General features: G+C 41.9%; 2 protein-coding genes across 2 annotated transcripts in view; one reads left to right on the top strand and one right to left on the bottom strand.

Moving 5' to 3' along the window:
• Positions 1–359: 359 nt before the first annotated feature.
• Positions 360–15,751, bottom strand: part of cntn2 (contactin 2) — a 58,379-nt gene continuing 42,987 nt past the window's right edge. The window contains exons 14-24 of the mRNA XM_019263554.2: positions 12,060–12,235; positions 9,861–9,981; positions 8,859–9,017; positions 8,546–8,695; positions 7,532–7,602; positions 6,704–6,938; positions 6,083–6,198; positions 4,377–4,563; positions 2,880–2,992; positions 2,328–2,496; positions 360–765 (exon numbers count right to left, since the gene is read on the bottom strand). Coding sequence (XP_019119099.1) covers positions 656–765; positions 2,328–2,496; positions 2,880–2,992; positions 4,377–4,563; positions 6,083–6,198; positions 6,704–6,938; positions 7,532–7,602; positions 8,546–8,695; positions 8,859–9,017; positions 9,861–9,981; positions 12,060–12,235 — 1,607 coding nt within the window. The 3' untranslated portion in view covers positions 360–655. The remainder of the gene's footprint in view (positions 766–2,327; positions 2,497–2,879; positions 2,993–4,376; positions 4,564–6,082; positions 6,199–6,703; positions 6,939–7,531; positions 7,603–8,545; positions 8,696–8,858; positions 9,018–9,860; positions 9,982–12,059; positions 12,236–15,751) is intronic.
• LOC113744234 (uncharacterized) lies at positions 13,007–15,333 on the top strand. The gene is made up of 2 exons (XM_027273101.1): positions 13,007–13,743; positions 13,860–15,333. Exons 1-2 carry the CDS (start codon positions 13,313–13,315, stop codon positions 14,878–14,880), a joined length of 1,452 nt encoding a protein of 483 aa, XP_027128902.1. The 5' UTR covers positions 13,007–13,312; the 3' UTR covers positions 14,881–15,333.

The following is a 15,751-nucleotide window of genomic DNA, read 5'->3' as shown; positions in this document are numbered from 1 at the left end:
ATAATAATAATAATAATAATAATAATAATTAAAAAAAAGATTCAGGATGTTTTGATCAATGATGGTAGAATTATGACAGGAGATAACAGGCAGTGAAAAATAAATGATAAGCTGTTTTTGACCTTATAGATCTTTACAGCTTTCACACCACCCACAGACGGTCAGAGTGCAGACACTTATCAGTCCAGGTGCTCTCAGTGTGAACAGACAGCCATCACATATAACACCACACAGTATGTACACAAGTTATACACACCATTGATTCTTTTAATAATTTACACCTGAAGTGTGTCCTGCCAGCTACAGTTTGAAGGACGCAGTGTGAGGCACGTCAGCCACAGATGTGATGGCCCCATAAGGCATGGATTTACTGACACTGGCACACAAATACACAACCACACAGGACCGCCCTGATCCCCCCACACCTTTTAACCAATCCATACTAAAAAAAAAAGCCTCTTCGCTTTATTCAAAGAAGAAAAAAACGAAAGATAACTGAAACCCCTCCTTCCTCCCCCAACCCTCCAATCCCTGCAGTGCTACAACCTTCCCCGAATGCTGGTACCCCCCTCCCACCCCGACCCAAAACACAGACTGAGACACAAGAGAGCTTTAGTTTCAAGCCACTCAAAGTAAGTCCACAGACTGGCTGAGATCACAGGCCTGAAAATGACAGAAGAGTGAGCAGAAGCAAACCAGTGAGGAGGTGGAAAGGCGGACTGCACAGTGTGGAGGAAGCACCGTTCTGCACCATCATGCCAGTTCCTGTAAGAGAGAGAGAGATTCTGTAAATCAGTGCTGGACATGAACCTCAATACCTGTTTGTTACACCAATATGGATCTGTCAAAAACAAAAAGTGAGATGGCTGACTCCAGATTTAAATCAAATGTTTCCAGTTTTGTTATCTTTGATTCAGGGAAAGTTTTTCTGTAGTAAAATAATAATAATCATAATAATAATTTGCGTGAGATGACATGACAATATTTTGTAGTATTAGGCCCAACTCTTCTGATGACACTGTTCTGTCTCCTGACTTACAAGAAGCTTTAGTCGTCAGTGTTTGAAATGATTCATGGCCTCACAGTCTAAAAAACAGTACATCTTTACACTTCTTCAGCTCTGTGCGTGAGGAAAAGTACAGACACTAAAATTAGGCCCCAATGAGTACTGTGGAAGCAGCGGTGTTAGAAAAATGAAGATGATTATGATTAAAAATGTAATAATAATAATAATAATAATCATAATAACCTGAAATGTCTGATCATATAAAATCATACATTGCTCTCAGTCCATGTATGTTTTTGGCACTGCTGACATATTTATGATGACACTGGAAACATTTATGAAATCTGATTAACACTATGACCAGCAGTCAATACCACGCTGCAGTGATGCAGATAAAATCACTTTTTTATGACATCTTCAGATGAAATAAACAAAAATATGAAGATGTGCTTCATCACTAAAATTAATATTTTTATATATTTCCTATCCATGTATTAGACCATTGTCGGCTTTGTTACAAGTCATGACAAGTTCATGGTTTGTTGAAATTAAGGTATAGAATGTAAATCGATGTGAAAGTAACTTCATTAGTAACAACTAATTAATTTGCTTTAAAAAACAAGAACAGAGATTTTTTTTATTTTTTTTTATTTTGAAATCAATCAATCAATCAATGGCAGGAAAATAAAGGTAAAGAGTGATGGGGAACGTGCACAGGGTCACATGACTGGATGGCTCAGTCATCACAGGAACAGGTTTTTAGTTTATGGCCTGTATGAACCAGAACCAGAACCGCTGACAGTGAAAATGAACTCTGAGAATGAGTGCAGAGCTTCCAGGTCTGTGAAGTGAAGCCGGTGTGGAAGTTAAAACAGTTTTTTTTGTAATGACCAGCAGGGGGCAGCTCCATTGGCTCCATTGCACCGAGTCTTCAGGAGAAACGATCCAACTTCTCATTTACGGCCTCAGTAAACAGTTTCCTCAAGAGGTCATTGTCATTTTAAGTCTTCTTCCACACAGCATGATGTTCATTTAGTACAGTAAAAGACCTTAAAGCAGAGTAAACTGTCAAACAAGGCACTGCTGATCAGATCTGAATCTAGATTCTGTTACTGCACTGACTATTTCAGAGGAATGGAGTGCTGTTGGTGTGTTGGGTCAGAGGGTTCTGGGTGCGAACCTGTCAGTGTCTCTGTAATGCCTCATTTCACCTAAACTCGACCTGCTGCTGGAAACAGCTTTCCCTATCATCAGTGACTGATTCAATCTTATTGTTTATTACTCAAAAACATTGGAGAAAACTTTGGTGTGTGGATCTCACCTGAGTCCCGGGACACAATGATCTCATGTGCTGGCCCGTCTCCACCCTCTCCCCAGGACCGGATCTCCAACACAACATAACCGTTGTCTTTTGGCAGTGGCAGGCTCACTGATGACTTTGTCTTGTCCAGAACCTTCAGTGCTGTCTGGCCCTCGTGTTTGTACAGAACCTGACATACAGAACAAGCAGGTCTACAGTTTAGTTTGGTATTAACCCTACATTACAACATAAAAGGCATCGTTACTGCAATGTCACTCTTTGGTCATGATAAAATTCCGCGTTCATTCTTAATAATAGTCACATCATCATGTTTATATGTCCATACTTAACTACCAGACCAACCATGCAGCGGGTCTGGTCCTGACTTATTTGACCAGCTGAAATCTGTAAGACCTGAATATTTGTACCACGTCTCAGTCAGTCTCACAGCTGTCACTTAAGTATTCAATTTCAAACATGAATGCAGACTAAACCCAGAGTCATTTTCTTAAGACAACACATAAGACACACACATGCCTGAACACATATGCGTACACACATTTAGACACTCACTTTGTAGCCCAGTACAGCCGACTCATTGTGCATGGACTTCACATGATCCCACCTCACTGTTACCCATGAGCCATCAGTCTTCCATGACACATTTCCTGGACGGCGATTAGGAGCTGTAATAGAAAGACACGAATTAAAAAGGAAAAGAGTGAGGAAATGAAAAATAAATCAGAGTGTTGGTGTGAAAAAAGGCTGCTGAGTTAAAGCATGGATTTGACACATTTTTCCCATCAAGGTTATCTCAGCTTGGTCTTGGGAATGTGTACAAGGTTTGCATGAGTTATAAAGTAATAAATGACATTCTGTGTTAGCAAAGGTACATGTAGAATTTGTTTTATCAAAGCAGACCACGGGGTGTGTTCCTCACTTTACAGTTTTTTCCATTTGCTTAAACACAATTTTGCAAACTAGGCTGGTTTTATGAAAACACTAGCACAATTCACCAAACCACACACCCAAACTGTAAAACACCTCATATATCCCGCAAAATGAAGCACTGCAACCAAAATCAAATGTTTGCACCAGATGGCACACACTTCATTCGTATTCGTAGATTTCTGTCTAACCAGCTACACACTGTTGGGCATAATGAAAAGCACTCTCATCTTTAGTATGCTTTGCCATCTAACATAGCATACATAACATACTAACATAGTTCAAACTGTAGAGAATTCTTCAGATTGTTCACATGCACAGAAATATTTGCAGATACACACACGTGTTATTGAAATATTTCCTGATTGACGTGTTAACAGTTACTGTACATAACACCTGTTTGGCCAGGTGGCACATATAGTGGCCAATAAGCTCATGTAGTGTCATTTTAAATGGCGTGTTTTGAAATTGCAAACATGTGACTTTATGTCAGATTGTTGTGTCTTATGCAGAGAGCCACGTTCAGTACACTTAAAAAGACATTTCCAATTGCAAAATGTGTGTAAAGCAGAAAATGTGTTTAAAGTTTTGGAGATTTGAGATGAGGTTTGTCAGTTTAAATGTTTGTGCTATCCATGTCATTTCAGTGTGTTAGCAACTGGACAAAAGTGTAATAGGGAGCTGGAGCTGATCCCAGGCATTGGAGGAGAGGCGGGGTACACCCTGGGCAAGTTACCAGTTCATCACAGAGCTGACACATAGAGACGAACAATATTTTGACAGGTCTGTGTGTTCATGCTGACTCCAGGCAGTGGAGTGAATCCTCTGAAACAGAGATCGTGTCTAATCCTCCAGTTGAATATGTTTACAGCTGCAGGCCCAGGAAGTGTTAAGTACCTGCTCTCCTGGCTGCTACAGCTGAGAGGGATAATCCATTTCTGTCAGGAGGAGGGGTGGAGAAGGTGACTGCATGTATCATTTCACCTATAGTAGTATTACTCATAGAGACAGGACATGCCTGAGGAGATGAGTCCTGTGTATGTCTGTGTGTGTTTGTGCATCTGCTCACCAAGTATTTAGTGTGTGTGTGTGTGTGTGTGTGTGTGTGTGTGTGTGCCATACGTGGTTTCCTGGTGGTGACGGTGGTGCGTGGTGAAGGAGGCCCAGTGCCTGCACTGTTGTATGCCAAAACAGCGACGTGGTATCGAGTGCTGGGTCTAAGTCCAGAGACCCTGGCTGTCGTTTCCAGTCCAGCTGTCCGCACTCGGTCTGCTGCTGCTTCTCGTTCATGCTGCCGCCAGTACCGGATCTGAGGACACACATCATGTTGAAGAGACATTTACAAAGCTAGCCTGGAACTCTGCGCACATGCACTTTATCTGAGCAGCGGTGTGTAGAATTTTGCGCTATCTAGCAGTGAAGTTACAGATTGTACCCCCTCGCCCACACCGCTGTAGGAAGATGGCGGTTTAACATAGGGGACTCTGTGAGACAGGACATGGACATATATTCTGATTTTATTTAATAGGACTTGGGTTGAGTTTTCTCATGATAATCATTGTCATTATGTCTGTTTGTAGACAAGCAATCATTCTGCGCCCTCTATGGGATATGTTATGTATATTATCATGGTATATTATCTGGACTGATCAGCTGTTGACAGGATGAAGAATGATTGGGTCAAATCAAAGGTGCTAAAATGACTAGAAATGAATATACCTTACAAAGTACAGAGAAAGTAAGAATTTACATAACGTGTGTGCAGATGTCCTCCAGCTGCTCCTGTCTTTGTTTGATCTGAGCTGCCAAAAAAACCTCAAACTTTGGTCTCACAGACGAGCTTCAACTGGTAAACAGGTTCATAAGTTCATTTGTTCACAGTCCTCTGACCTCCTCTAGAAGTTGTAATCATTTTATTAGATGTTATTAATTTCACAAGCTGACGTAGTTTCAGCTCTCTTTATCAACTTTGATTGTTTCGATCCACAAGATCACAAGACATGTATCGCTTTATCAGTGCTGTTATGACTGATATCAGCATGCTCAGCACATTCCCTGCCTGCTGTGGACAGGGTCTGCAGTAAAATGTGTGTAAATACAAAGTGTACACTATAGTGAACATATCAAGTGGTGCTACAGTGTCTCAGCCCTAGAACCTATGTGAGTACAGTGGTCAGAACATGCTCACTATAGTGTACAACATAAACAGATATTGACAGAATAATATGAAGTTGTTTTTTTGTGCTTTGCTGGACTTCTGTCTGCTTCTGGGTGTGCACTGACTGTTGTCTACTGTAACACTGACTCTTCATGAGTACCTCATACAGCTTTACTCAAAACCTGAACGAGCAGGAGTTCCTGCATTTATGTGAAGACGTGCCTGTCAGATCCATGCAGCACTAACCTCTTACTCTGTCTGTTTTGTCTGTCTCAAATTGATTATCTCTGCCTTAACAAAAGGCAGTAAATGTGCTGAGCATGCTGATATCAGCCATAACTAATAAAACAATACATTTCTTGTGATCTTGGGGATCAATCAGAGTTGATAAAGAGAGCTTAAACTACGTCAGCTTGTGGGATTAATAACAACAATAAACTGATTAGAACCTTTAGGGGAGGTCAGAGGACCGTGAACAAATGAACTTGACAGTTTATTTGGCAGCTCAAATAAAATCAAAGACAGAAGCAGCTGAAGGACATTTGTAACACACTATGTTCACATTTGAATTTTACAATCACTTTTTTTCTGTCCTGCTGTGTGACAGTCAGTTCCAGTCAGCTGTGTGTGTTAGACAAACGGCCAGATGCGTATCCATGCATCCCCCCACCTCGTATCCTCTGAGGATGCCATTGGCACTGAGCTGCTGGACAGGTTCCCATGAGACCTGGATCTCAAAGGCGGTCAGTGCCGTGGCGTTGAGGCTCGATGGTCCCACTGTAGGCTCTGTGAGGAGTAGATGAGCCGCCAGGAAGTCAGAACATATGTGAAGATGCATGAAGTGTCTTGAGATTTCACACACAGGGGTGAAAAACTAGAAGTTCATTTCACTATCGGTGAATTCATCAGTGAGCTGACTGTGGTCAGTCTACACAGAGTTGCGGTTGCCCTCTAGTGGTGACAGCAAATACTGCAGCTGAAGACTAAAACTCACTCCTAGACTCTGTATTCTTAATGATGATTCTCTCGTCTGAAGTTAAAACAACATGATGTTATAGTTTGTCTTAAATCCTGGATTGATATCTCAACTCTGAGGAAATAATCTGCTGAAAATACTGTATATATACTAAAACTGCTGTCAGGGACTTATGGACCTTTATGCATCACTTCATTCACAGTATATTTCTGTTAAATAAAATACTTCTGATCACAAAAGAGTTAAGTGCAGGACATTTATGAGTAACTACAAATCATTTGGTCAGCTCACCGTCAGAGATTGACTTTGACTCACCTTCCTCTGCAGAGTGGACCACAGCGATCTGGCTGAAAGGACCTTCTCCTCTGCGGTTGTAGGCTTTGATTTTCACCTCGAAGGGGCTGTACGGCATCAGGCTGTCGTTGTAGTAAACATATCGGGACGACTCCACGTGAGGAATACGCACCACTGCCCAAGATGTCGTGTCTTTCCTCCTAAATGCTAGAATGTAGCCAAAGCCGTCACCATTCTGGTATTCTCTGGCCATGGGCTGCAGGGTTCAGCAGAAAATGAAGATGTGAGCCACTACAAAGACTCTAACAGACAGAACACCACAGTGTGTGTCGGTGTGTGTGTGTCAGCGTTCAGGGCTGTAAACATTCCTGTACATGCAGAGAACCCTACTATAAAGTGACTGCAAAAATGCATTGGAGCAGTGTGACAGAAGAATCAAGAAGATATCTTTCAAGGTTTGTCCTTTGAGTTATAGTAAGAAAACACATGATGAGACTCATTTAGACTCTGTGGATTGTGTCCTCCTTCACTGGCAGTGCATCAGGAGGGGATCGCTTCACAGCATGAATGATTACAACAGGGAAAATATATGTACGGTTCATGTGAACATGAGAGTGCTGTGTTTTGGAACAAATGTGACCCTAGGGACCTCTAGTGGAAGTACATAACACACAAAGCCTGGATTGACCACAAAATCCACCGAAATGTGAAGTTGGAACTAAAACTACAGTGAATTAAAGATCAGATGAAATAAATCAGATCAGGCAGTGTTATGCTGCAGCACTGTATGCAATACATGTGCATGTACATTATAATACACATACAAGGTGTTCACAGTTATCCACTCACCGTCCAGGTAACAATGAGTTCATTGTGGTCTCCTCCTCCTCCTCCAAGTCCACTGGGGGCCACTGTGGGAGCTGCAGGCCAAACATACAAACACAAAATGATGATCTGATCTTACACATTAAAGTTTGTCTCCAGCTGTTTGGTGGTATGAGTGCAGATGTGACAAACAGGAGTTCAAATGACGAAAATGAGATGTTTTAGTGGGGAATACACACGACCAAATAAACAGGAGTAAAGGAGTTCAAACTGAGACTTCATTTCATTTTATTTTAATTTGTTTGATCAACTGGTTGGTGGTAAGAGCAAAGAAATTAAAAGCTTTTTTACCATCTGATCAGAGTGCAAAGGAAAAGCTTTTTTTTATTGTGATAAATGATTTGTCTGATCAATAATGTAAACACCCAATACTAGTACTGAATTTCAGATAAAAGCAAACAAATAATCACATTCTCCCTCCACCATGGTCCATATGGTTACACCAGATTTTAGCCCCTTTCTACCCCCTGTGTATTTTTAAATATTTGTGTCTCCAGAGTGAGCTGTGAGAAGTCTAATACACATCCTCACACATGTCACTTGAGTCAGCATCAGTAGGGTCTGTAGACTACTCTGGAGCAGACCTCTGCAGCCCACTCCTCATCTATGCTGCTCAAGGCTACATTAGACACCTCTAACATAACAAACCTGAATCAGGTGTTGTTGAGAATGAATGGAATAATATCCTTGTAAGTGGAGTGCCCATTTTATATCATAACAAACAAAAGAGCAAAGTCAATATTTTAGAGTTTTTATGATGGTGATGTTTCTACTTTGATGAACTTCAAAATAAACGCTTGTGATCACTAAAGGAAGCTGCTGTGCAGCTGCAGGCTGATTCAGATCGTTTTAAACATCGTGTTCATGGATCCAGATACAGCCATGAAGTCAAAAGCAAACTAAAATGTAAAATGACTGCCACTGCTTGGTTTTCAAGGAGTGTGTGCAGCCTCCTGTAAGTGGGCTGTGGCCCCTCACCTGCTTGCTGTGTACGGATGGTGTGTGAGGGCATACTGGGCTCTCCGCTGCCCAGGATGTTGCTAGCGATGACCTGGAATTCATAATCCATCCACGGCATCAGACCCATCACGCGGGCTGACTCTGCGTTCCCCTCAATGTTAACCGGGTCTGGTGTACGGTGACAGGATGTTTCATATGAAAAATAATGGAAAGAATAAAACTTAGGACAAAATGTCAAACTGCCACAGCCAGGAACAACTGTTCTGATGCACCTGCATGTAGTCAGACTCTCCTCACATCTGACAAGTTGAAACCAGAAAAACGCACACACCTGTCCTCATCTTCTTCCACTCCAATGACAGCGTTGATCGACCCATGATGACATATTTGCCGATGGGACTATGGTTATCGTAGCCACGGCTCCATCTGAGCTCCACCGATGTCTCGGCGACGTTCTTCACTAGTAAACCTCCAGGAGGTCCCGGGGGGCCTGGACACAACATATTAACGTCACTAAAGTCCCTAGAGTTTGATCTAACTCACTCATTAACTGTATTTATAGATATAAAGACATGAATGTCACAGATTTCTTTACAGGAGGTATCTTTGTACTGAAGTACTGATCATTGGTTGAAAGGTTCAGAGAGAGAAACTGGCCTCAGCACTGAACACAATAAGCAGTTTACCCAAGTCAAGAGGCCAGAAATCTAGTGACTAATCTCATCGACTGATGTTTGACTCTGACTTTAATGTTGAGGCTCATGTGTGACGGGTCACAAAAACATTATTCATTAAAGAACATAAGAGAAGTAAGAGACAGAAGCCAGAATGCTTTTACAACACTCTTTGTGTGGTCTACCTTAGGATACAATAAATCAGCTACACCTAATTCAAAATTCTGCTGCATGACATGAATTCTTCAAATTCTGTGACTTCTCAGACAAAGCGTCCCACACTGTGCGGCAAAGTTAAACACGTCTTTCTCTTTTCTGACCCAGCCTACTAGTACTAGTACTTACCAGTACAGTATAGTATGCTATCTGAATCTAGCTCAGTCATCAACCTTGCTAGTTATCACTGAACAAACTGCTGGTCCTGAAGAAGTACAGCTACTGTGAACCAATCACACACACTGACCGATGCATCACTTTTGGTGCCCGCCCCCCAAAATGCTGTACTGTGTACTGATGTGATGGAAAACAATGATAAAATGGGACACACATCAGACAAATCTGGAATCAACCACATGTTTTCACTCTTCTGTTCCAAATCGTTCTCCCTGTATTTTCTGGAACAGCTGATGACCTGAGAACAGAGCTCGGATGCATCTTACCTCGGACCACTAGTTTAGCTGAAGCTGAGGCGCTGTCCACCACAGTCTGAGCCGTGCACGTGTACATCCCCGCTTGGCTCAGCTGAGCGTTCACGATGAACAGGTCACCGATGCTTTCCTTCTGAAAGGACAAAGACAAAACGTTCTGTTAGTCAAGAACAGGGCAGGCTGCAGAAAATACACTGATGTTACAGCAGAATATTAGTGCTGACTACTGGTACTGCTGACTTGTGTTAAAAGTTGGGGGACAATAAATAAAGGTAGTCTGATGACCTCATATCGTGAGGAGATTATTTCACTCGGCCAGAAAAAGATCTGACCTGGTCGGGTCTGTCTGTCCAGATCGAATTTCTAGAAAATATAGGTTAGGGCGTTCCAAGTAAGTTATGAATAACTTACAGAAACACTGTGTGGAATAATCCACCTTCCACCTTTCCTCCCCTCTCTCTGTCACTCTCTCTCAAACACACAAACATGCTGCTTATGTTCCTATAGTCTAAGACTTTCCTTTTTGATAGAGCTTATATGCTGCTGTGGTCCTGCATGACGTCCACTACATATATTATTACTGTCATTATTGTTACCGTCGCCAAGTGCTTGCTTATGGTGGAACTGTTGGGTCTCTGTAGATAATATCATAAAGACCTGCTCTGTATGGAAAGTGTCATGAGACAACCTTTAAAGATTGAACTGAGTTGAATTAGTGCGGTGCTGTGCAGGAACAAGTCAGAACACAGACTGCTGTGCTACTGTGCTCAAGTCAATCCTCAAACCGTGGACCAAACGCAAGGCTGAAAAAGACAGATGAAGATACAGATGAAGGCTACTGTTCTGTTCAAATCATATGTGAAGGTGTGTGTGTGTGTGTGTGTGTGTGTGTGTGTGTGTGTGTAAAAGAAAGAAAGAGAGGCAGAGTTCATGTTTTTAATGAAGCTGTTTTAGGAAAATAGATTGATTAAAAAGTTCAGGTCACCTCAGATTTCCCAGATGCCAGAGGAGTTTATTAGGCTGTAACTGTTACCAGACAGTTTTACCAGCTTTGTATCTGAATTCACAACCCAAAGCCCCCCATAGATGGTGCCAGTGTTGCTGACCATAACTACAGGAGCTGAGGTGAAGATTATAGGAGCTACTTTTCAACTTGACTCACAGCCAGCTAGTAGCAGCATTCATTAAATATTGAGACATAAAGGAGCAGGAATGGATAGTTCATCTCATTTAGCAGCTCATCTCTCTGGCCTCATGCTCAGGGAGCATGAAATGTTCAACTGAATCTGAAATGAACTAATTATAGTTGGAGAGTCCCTGTCCCTCCAAACTGTGGTATCAGTGTAACAGCATTTACTTCTGGCACCACCCCTCCAGATAAATACAGGTGAAACCATATTAGCATATTAATGAACTAGTGAGACCAGTGGTGATAAGGTCAGCCTCTACCAGACTCTGCACTGTGCTGCATTTTATTTCAGACGTTGAGCTGTTCAGCACACGTAGAAACAACTCCCTGAAGAGCAAGAGCGAGAGGGTTATCTTGGTATATACAGGAGTGCTGGAAGAGGCACGACCGAGGCGCACGCCTCATTTCAGTTAACAGCAGATGCTCCAGCTGAACTCAGACATCGGTGTCACAGACCAAATCAGCAGTTTGTGCTCAGGCACAAACTATCATTAACTCAGGTTGTAGATTATTGTGGTTACTGAGCTATAAACTTTAGAAACAGTACTTACACAAGCCAGGATTTGCACTAAAGTGAATCAAACGGTTGAAGACTAATCTTAATTATAGAACACTAAATTCTGGTGTTCTATAATTTTCTATATACAAACTAATGTAACTTAACCCAAACTACCAAGACCTGTGTGTGTATTGTCCTCAATGAGACAAAAGAAAAAAGTATTTTCAGCTTTGTCTTTAGAGTGGAAGATGGGTGGGAACAAAAAGAAATACACACTGTGTTTATCCCTTCAGAAAAGCTCTGATCAAAGCCAGAGCAATGTGTTCAGTCTTTTCCTGAGAATGACTAACACTAACAACACCTCAGAGCTGCTAATGGTCAGTGTTTGAAGTTTTGAACTAATGAGAGTGCATCAGCTGCTACACTACCTCGCTAGGACACTAATACACCTGCCCATTATTTTAACAAACACACAAAGCATCAACCTATCCATCGTGTCTACAGCATGCATCGCAGGACTCACCCCCTCCACCCGGTGGTACGGCCCGGCAGGGTCCTCCAGGTCCAGCAGCACCCCGTTGAGGGCCCAGGTGAAGGTGAGATCCATGGTGGGGTCATGAGAGGCATGACACTGCAGTGTCACGTTCTCCCCCTGGTTGATGTCAGCGTTGGAAGGAGCCAGCGTGATCTTCGTGGCATCTGCATGGATCAGGCACAAAATGGACCAAACGTCTCAGAAAACCAAAGACAAAATGAGAAAAGTAGATGGTCCTGACAGGTCAGCCGTTTTCCTTCAGTCCATCAGACACATTTTGTCCTGTCAGGAGCAGCACAGCTAGTCAACATGTCAGCTACATGCTGCCATGACTCATGGTGTCATTGTGAAATTTGCTTCAGCTGTGCTTTCCTGCTGTAAGTGTCTGTTAGAGAATTACATGTAATTGGGATTACATAATCAGATTACGACTGATTATGACTTTAAAATATGAATATGTTTAAGTTATGAAACACACTTTTATGATACACAGTGCTCTATTGACTCATGATGAGTGTGTCTGGTCCTAGCAGGGGAAAAAAACATACAACATGAAACTGAAATTTTTGACTATGTTTATTTTTTAGTTATAATGTGAAATATTTTCACTGTTTGATTTGAAGTAATACAAAATATTCTGATTAAAATGTATGTTTGTAATCCAGTGGATTACTCATTCTTGTAATTAGTAAGTACATTTCATGGGACATGGTTGTTCTTTTTAGTCAATCTGCAGATTAAAACTTCTGACAGATGATGGAACACGTTAACGTGTTATACCTCCTTCCTCTTCAACAATTAATAGCATTTCTATTCTAAATTATATTACAGTTTTTTCTGATGGCTTAAACACTTACATGGATTCTTATAGCACAATTTCTAAAACTATTAATATTTATCACAAAACCCTTCACCGAGTTTGCAAAACTGAAAGCACAAACATTGCTTTGCACTTAGTTTGCAATTTCGTAACACACACTTTGTATATGTGTAAATACAATTCACTGCACAGGACTCCTTTTGCAAAACTGTAAACACAGCTCCACTGCTTTACACTCAATTTCCAGATGATCTACACACTCCTATCAAAACTATACATATTTATGGCTATTTTTTACACAATTCTGCCAACTGTCAGGCCACACTTTCACATGTGAAAACTATTATTTATAATTACTTCACTTTGCAATCAGCCTGAGCACTATAAATAAGCCACAGGTAAGCTTTTTGTGTGGAGAACAATGGAAGGAGACAGAAGAGTAAGAGGAGTGAGAGTAAGAGGAGGGCGAGGAAGAGGACTTGGAGGTGAAGAAGCAGGAGGACGAGGACGTGGACAAGGAAATGAATTCGGAGGAAGAGGAGGAGGAGGTGCAGAAGCAAGAGGGAGAGGAGGACAGCGAAGACAAGGAGGAGCACTTAGAGGAAGAGGACAACGAGGTGCACTTAGAGGAAGAGGACGAGGAGGTGCAGAAGCACAAGGAGAACGAGGAAGGGAAGAGGAACGGGAAGGAGTACGAGTAAGAAATAGAATCACTGATGTCATCAGAGCTACAATAGTGGACCATGTAATCAACCATGGCATGAGCCTAAGGGAAGCTGGCCAACGGGTTCAACCCAACCTGAGCCGCTACACTGTAGCAGGCATCATAAGAACATTTCGAAATGAGAATCGGTTAGTACAGTATCTTCTTCACACTAAGTTTTACATTATACTGTAATAGTGTCATATTCTTTTGAGAAACAATACTATACATTTACTGTAAAAATACTGAAATTGCTACTTTACAGAATTGTTAGACAACCTGTTGCTGGGGGCAGAAGAAGACTATTCACGGCTGAACAAGAGACCCACATAGTGAATATGGTGCTGGCAAACAACTCCATAAGGCTACGAGAAATACAGCAGCACATAATAGAGGATGACACAACATTCGAACACATAAATAATGTGAGCATCTCTGCATTATCTCGCATACTGGCACGAAACCGAATAAGGATGAAGCAGGTCTATAGGGTCCCATTTCAAAGAAACAGTGAACGTGTGAAACAACTGCGATATGAATTTGTGCAGGTAAGCTTACTGTATCATTGGTACTCAATCTGGAAGTGCATACTGTGTGCTGTGCATGGGCCTGCTGTGCTGCATTTGTTTTGTCTTTTCCAGAGAGTGATGGCCCTAGAGGCAGATGCCATGGGTCATGAGCTGGTCTTTGTGGATGAGGCAGGCTTTAACCTCAGCAAAACCAGAAGACGGGGAAGGAACATTATTGGACACCGTGCCATAATCAATGTCCCAGGACAGCGCGGTGGAAACATTACCATGTGTGCAGCCATCAGTCAAAACGGTGTTGTTCACCATCATGCAACTCTGGGCCCATACAACACTGCACACATTCTTACATTCCTGGACACCCTGCATGACATATTCACTCTCGTTCAGAGACCAGAGCCGACCAGATATGTCATCATATGGGACAATGTTAGTTTCCACCGCGCTGTTCTGGTCCGCAACTGGTTTACCGATCACCCGGAATTCATTGTGGTCTACCTCCCCCCTTACTCTCCATTCCTAAATCCCATTGAAGAGTTTTTCTCTGCTTGGCGCTGGAAGGTTTATGACCGTCACCCCCATCAGCGCATAGCCCTTCTACAGGCAATGGAGGAGGCATGCGGAGACATTGACCAGGTGTCATGTCAGGCCTGGATACGACACTCCAGGAGATATTTTCCCCGGTGCCTAGCAATGGAAGACATTGCATGTGATGTGGACGAGATTTTGTGGCCAGACCCAGTAAGAAGACAAGACTGATTTTTGTCATTTTATGTTTTTTTTTTTTTGTGCCTTGACCTGAAAAACACACTTTATGTTTACGTATTTGGATGTGTGTAAATAAATATCCATTCACTTTGACCCCTGTGTGTTACTGTAAAAGGTACTGAAAACCGATATGCCCTGCACACAGGATAAGCAAAAGCCAAATGAGTTTTTCATTGTTACTGTCAGTGTGCAGTGGCTGCTTTGTGTGCTTACTGATATTATGAGTTGTGTGCACCGTCGGATACAAAAATAACTATTTTTAAAAGAGTGAACAGTTTAGCAAAAAGTGCTTATGCAACAGTACAAAAACATGCTTTTGCAAGTGATCTACTGTGTTTTGCTATTTGGGTGAAAGGTTTTGCGATTTGTGTGTAGAGTTTTGCAAAAAAAGCCAAAAGTTTCAAAAATTGCGTCTTAGCTATCAGAAAAAACTGTAAACACATCTTTGACATTTCTGCACTGCAGTCTCTTTTTATTTAACCTGCATATACACCAATATGTCAGCTCTAAGCTAAAAAGCCAACACTATATATCAGCCCAGCTGCTTTATTGGTCTGACTCAGGTTTGTGATACACACGGTTTGGCATTTTAAAATGATTGATTTTAGCATCAACCACTTAACCCAGTACGCTACCAACCGCCCCCTGATTCAGATTTTAAACTCGTCTTCATTGTTGAGCTTACAGAGCAAACCCAAGCGCATCAGCCACAGCTGACTGATTTTCATGCTTTAGTTTGTTGCTTTGTTGTACTTTTCAGATCACAAGGCTGCTGCCCTTGTTTGTTTTGCTTCGGTGTGTGTGTGTGTATGTGTGTGTATGTGTGTGTGTGTGTGTGTGTGTGTGTGTGTGTGTGTGTGTG

Source organism: Larimichthys crocea, chromosome XXI (genome assembly GCF_000972845.2).
Source record: "Larimichthys crocea isolate SSNF chromosome XXI, L_crocea_2.0, whole genome shotgun sequence".
In the NCBI taxonomy this organism is placed as follows: Eukaryota; Metazoa; Chordata; class Actinopteri; family Sciaenidae; genus Larimichthys; species Larimichthys crocea.
The sequence above is the reverse complement of the archived record's forward strand: the minus strand, read 5'-3'. Positions and strand labels throughout refer to the sequence as shown.

Excerpts from the sequence above, each read along its gene's own strand:
- LOC113744234 (XM_027273101.1), top strand. The coding sequence starts at position 13,313 with ATGGAAGGAGACAGAAGAGTAAGAGGAGTGAGAGTAAGAGGAGGGCGA. Across the intron at positions 13,744-13,859 it reads ACATTTCGAAATGAGAATCG|AATTGTTAGACAACCTGTTG; the intron begins GTTAGTACAGTA and ends GCTACTTTACAG.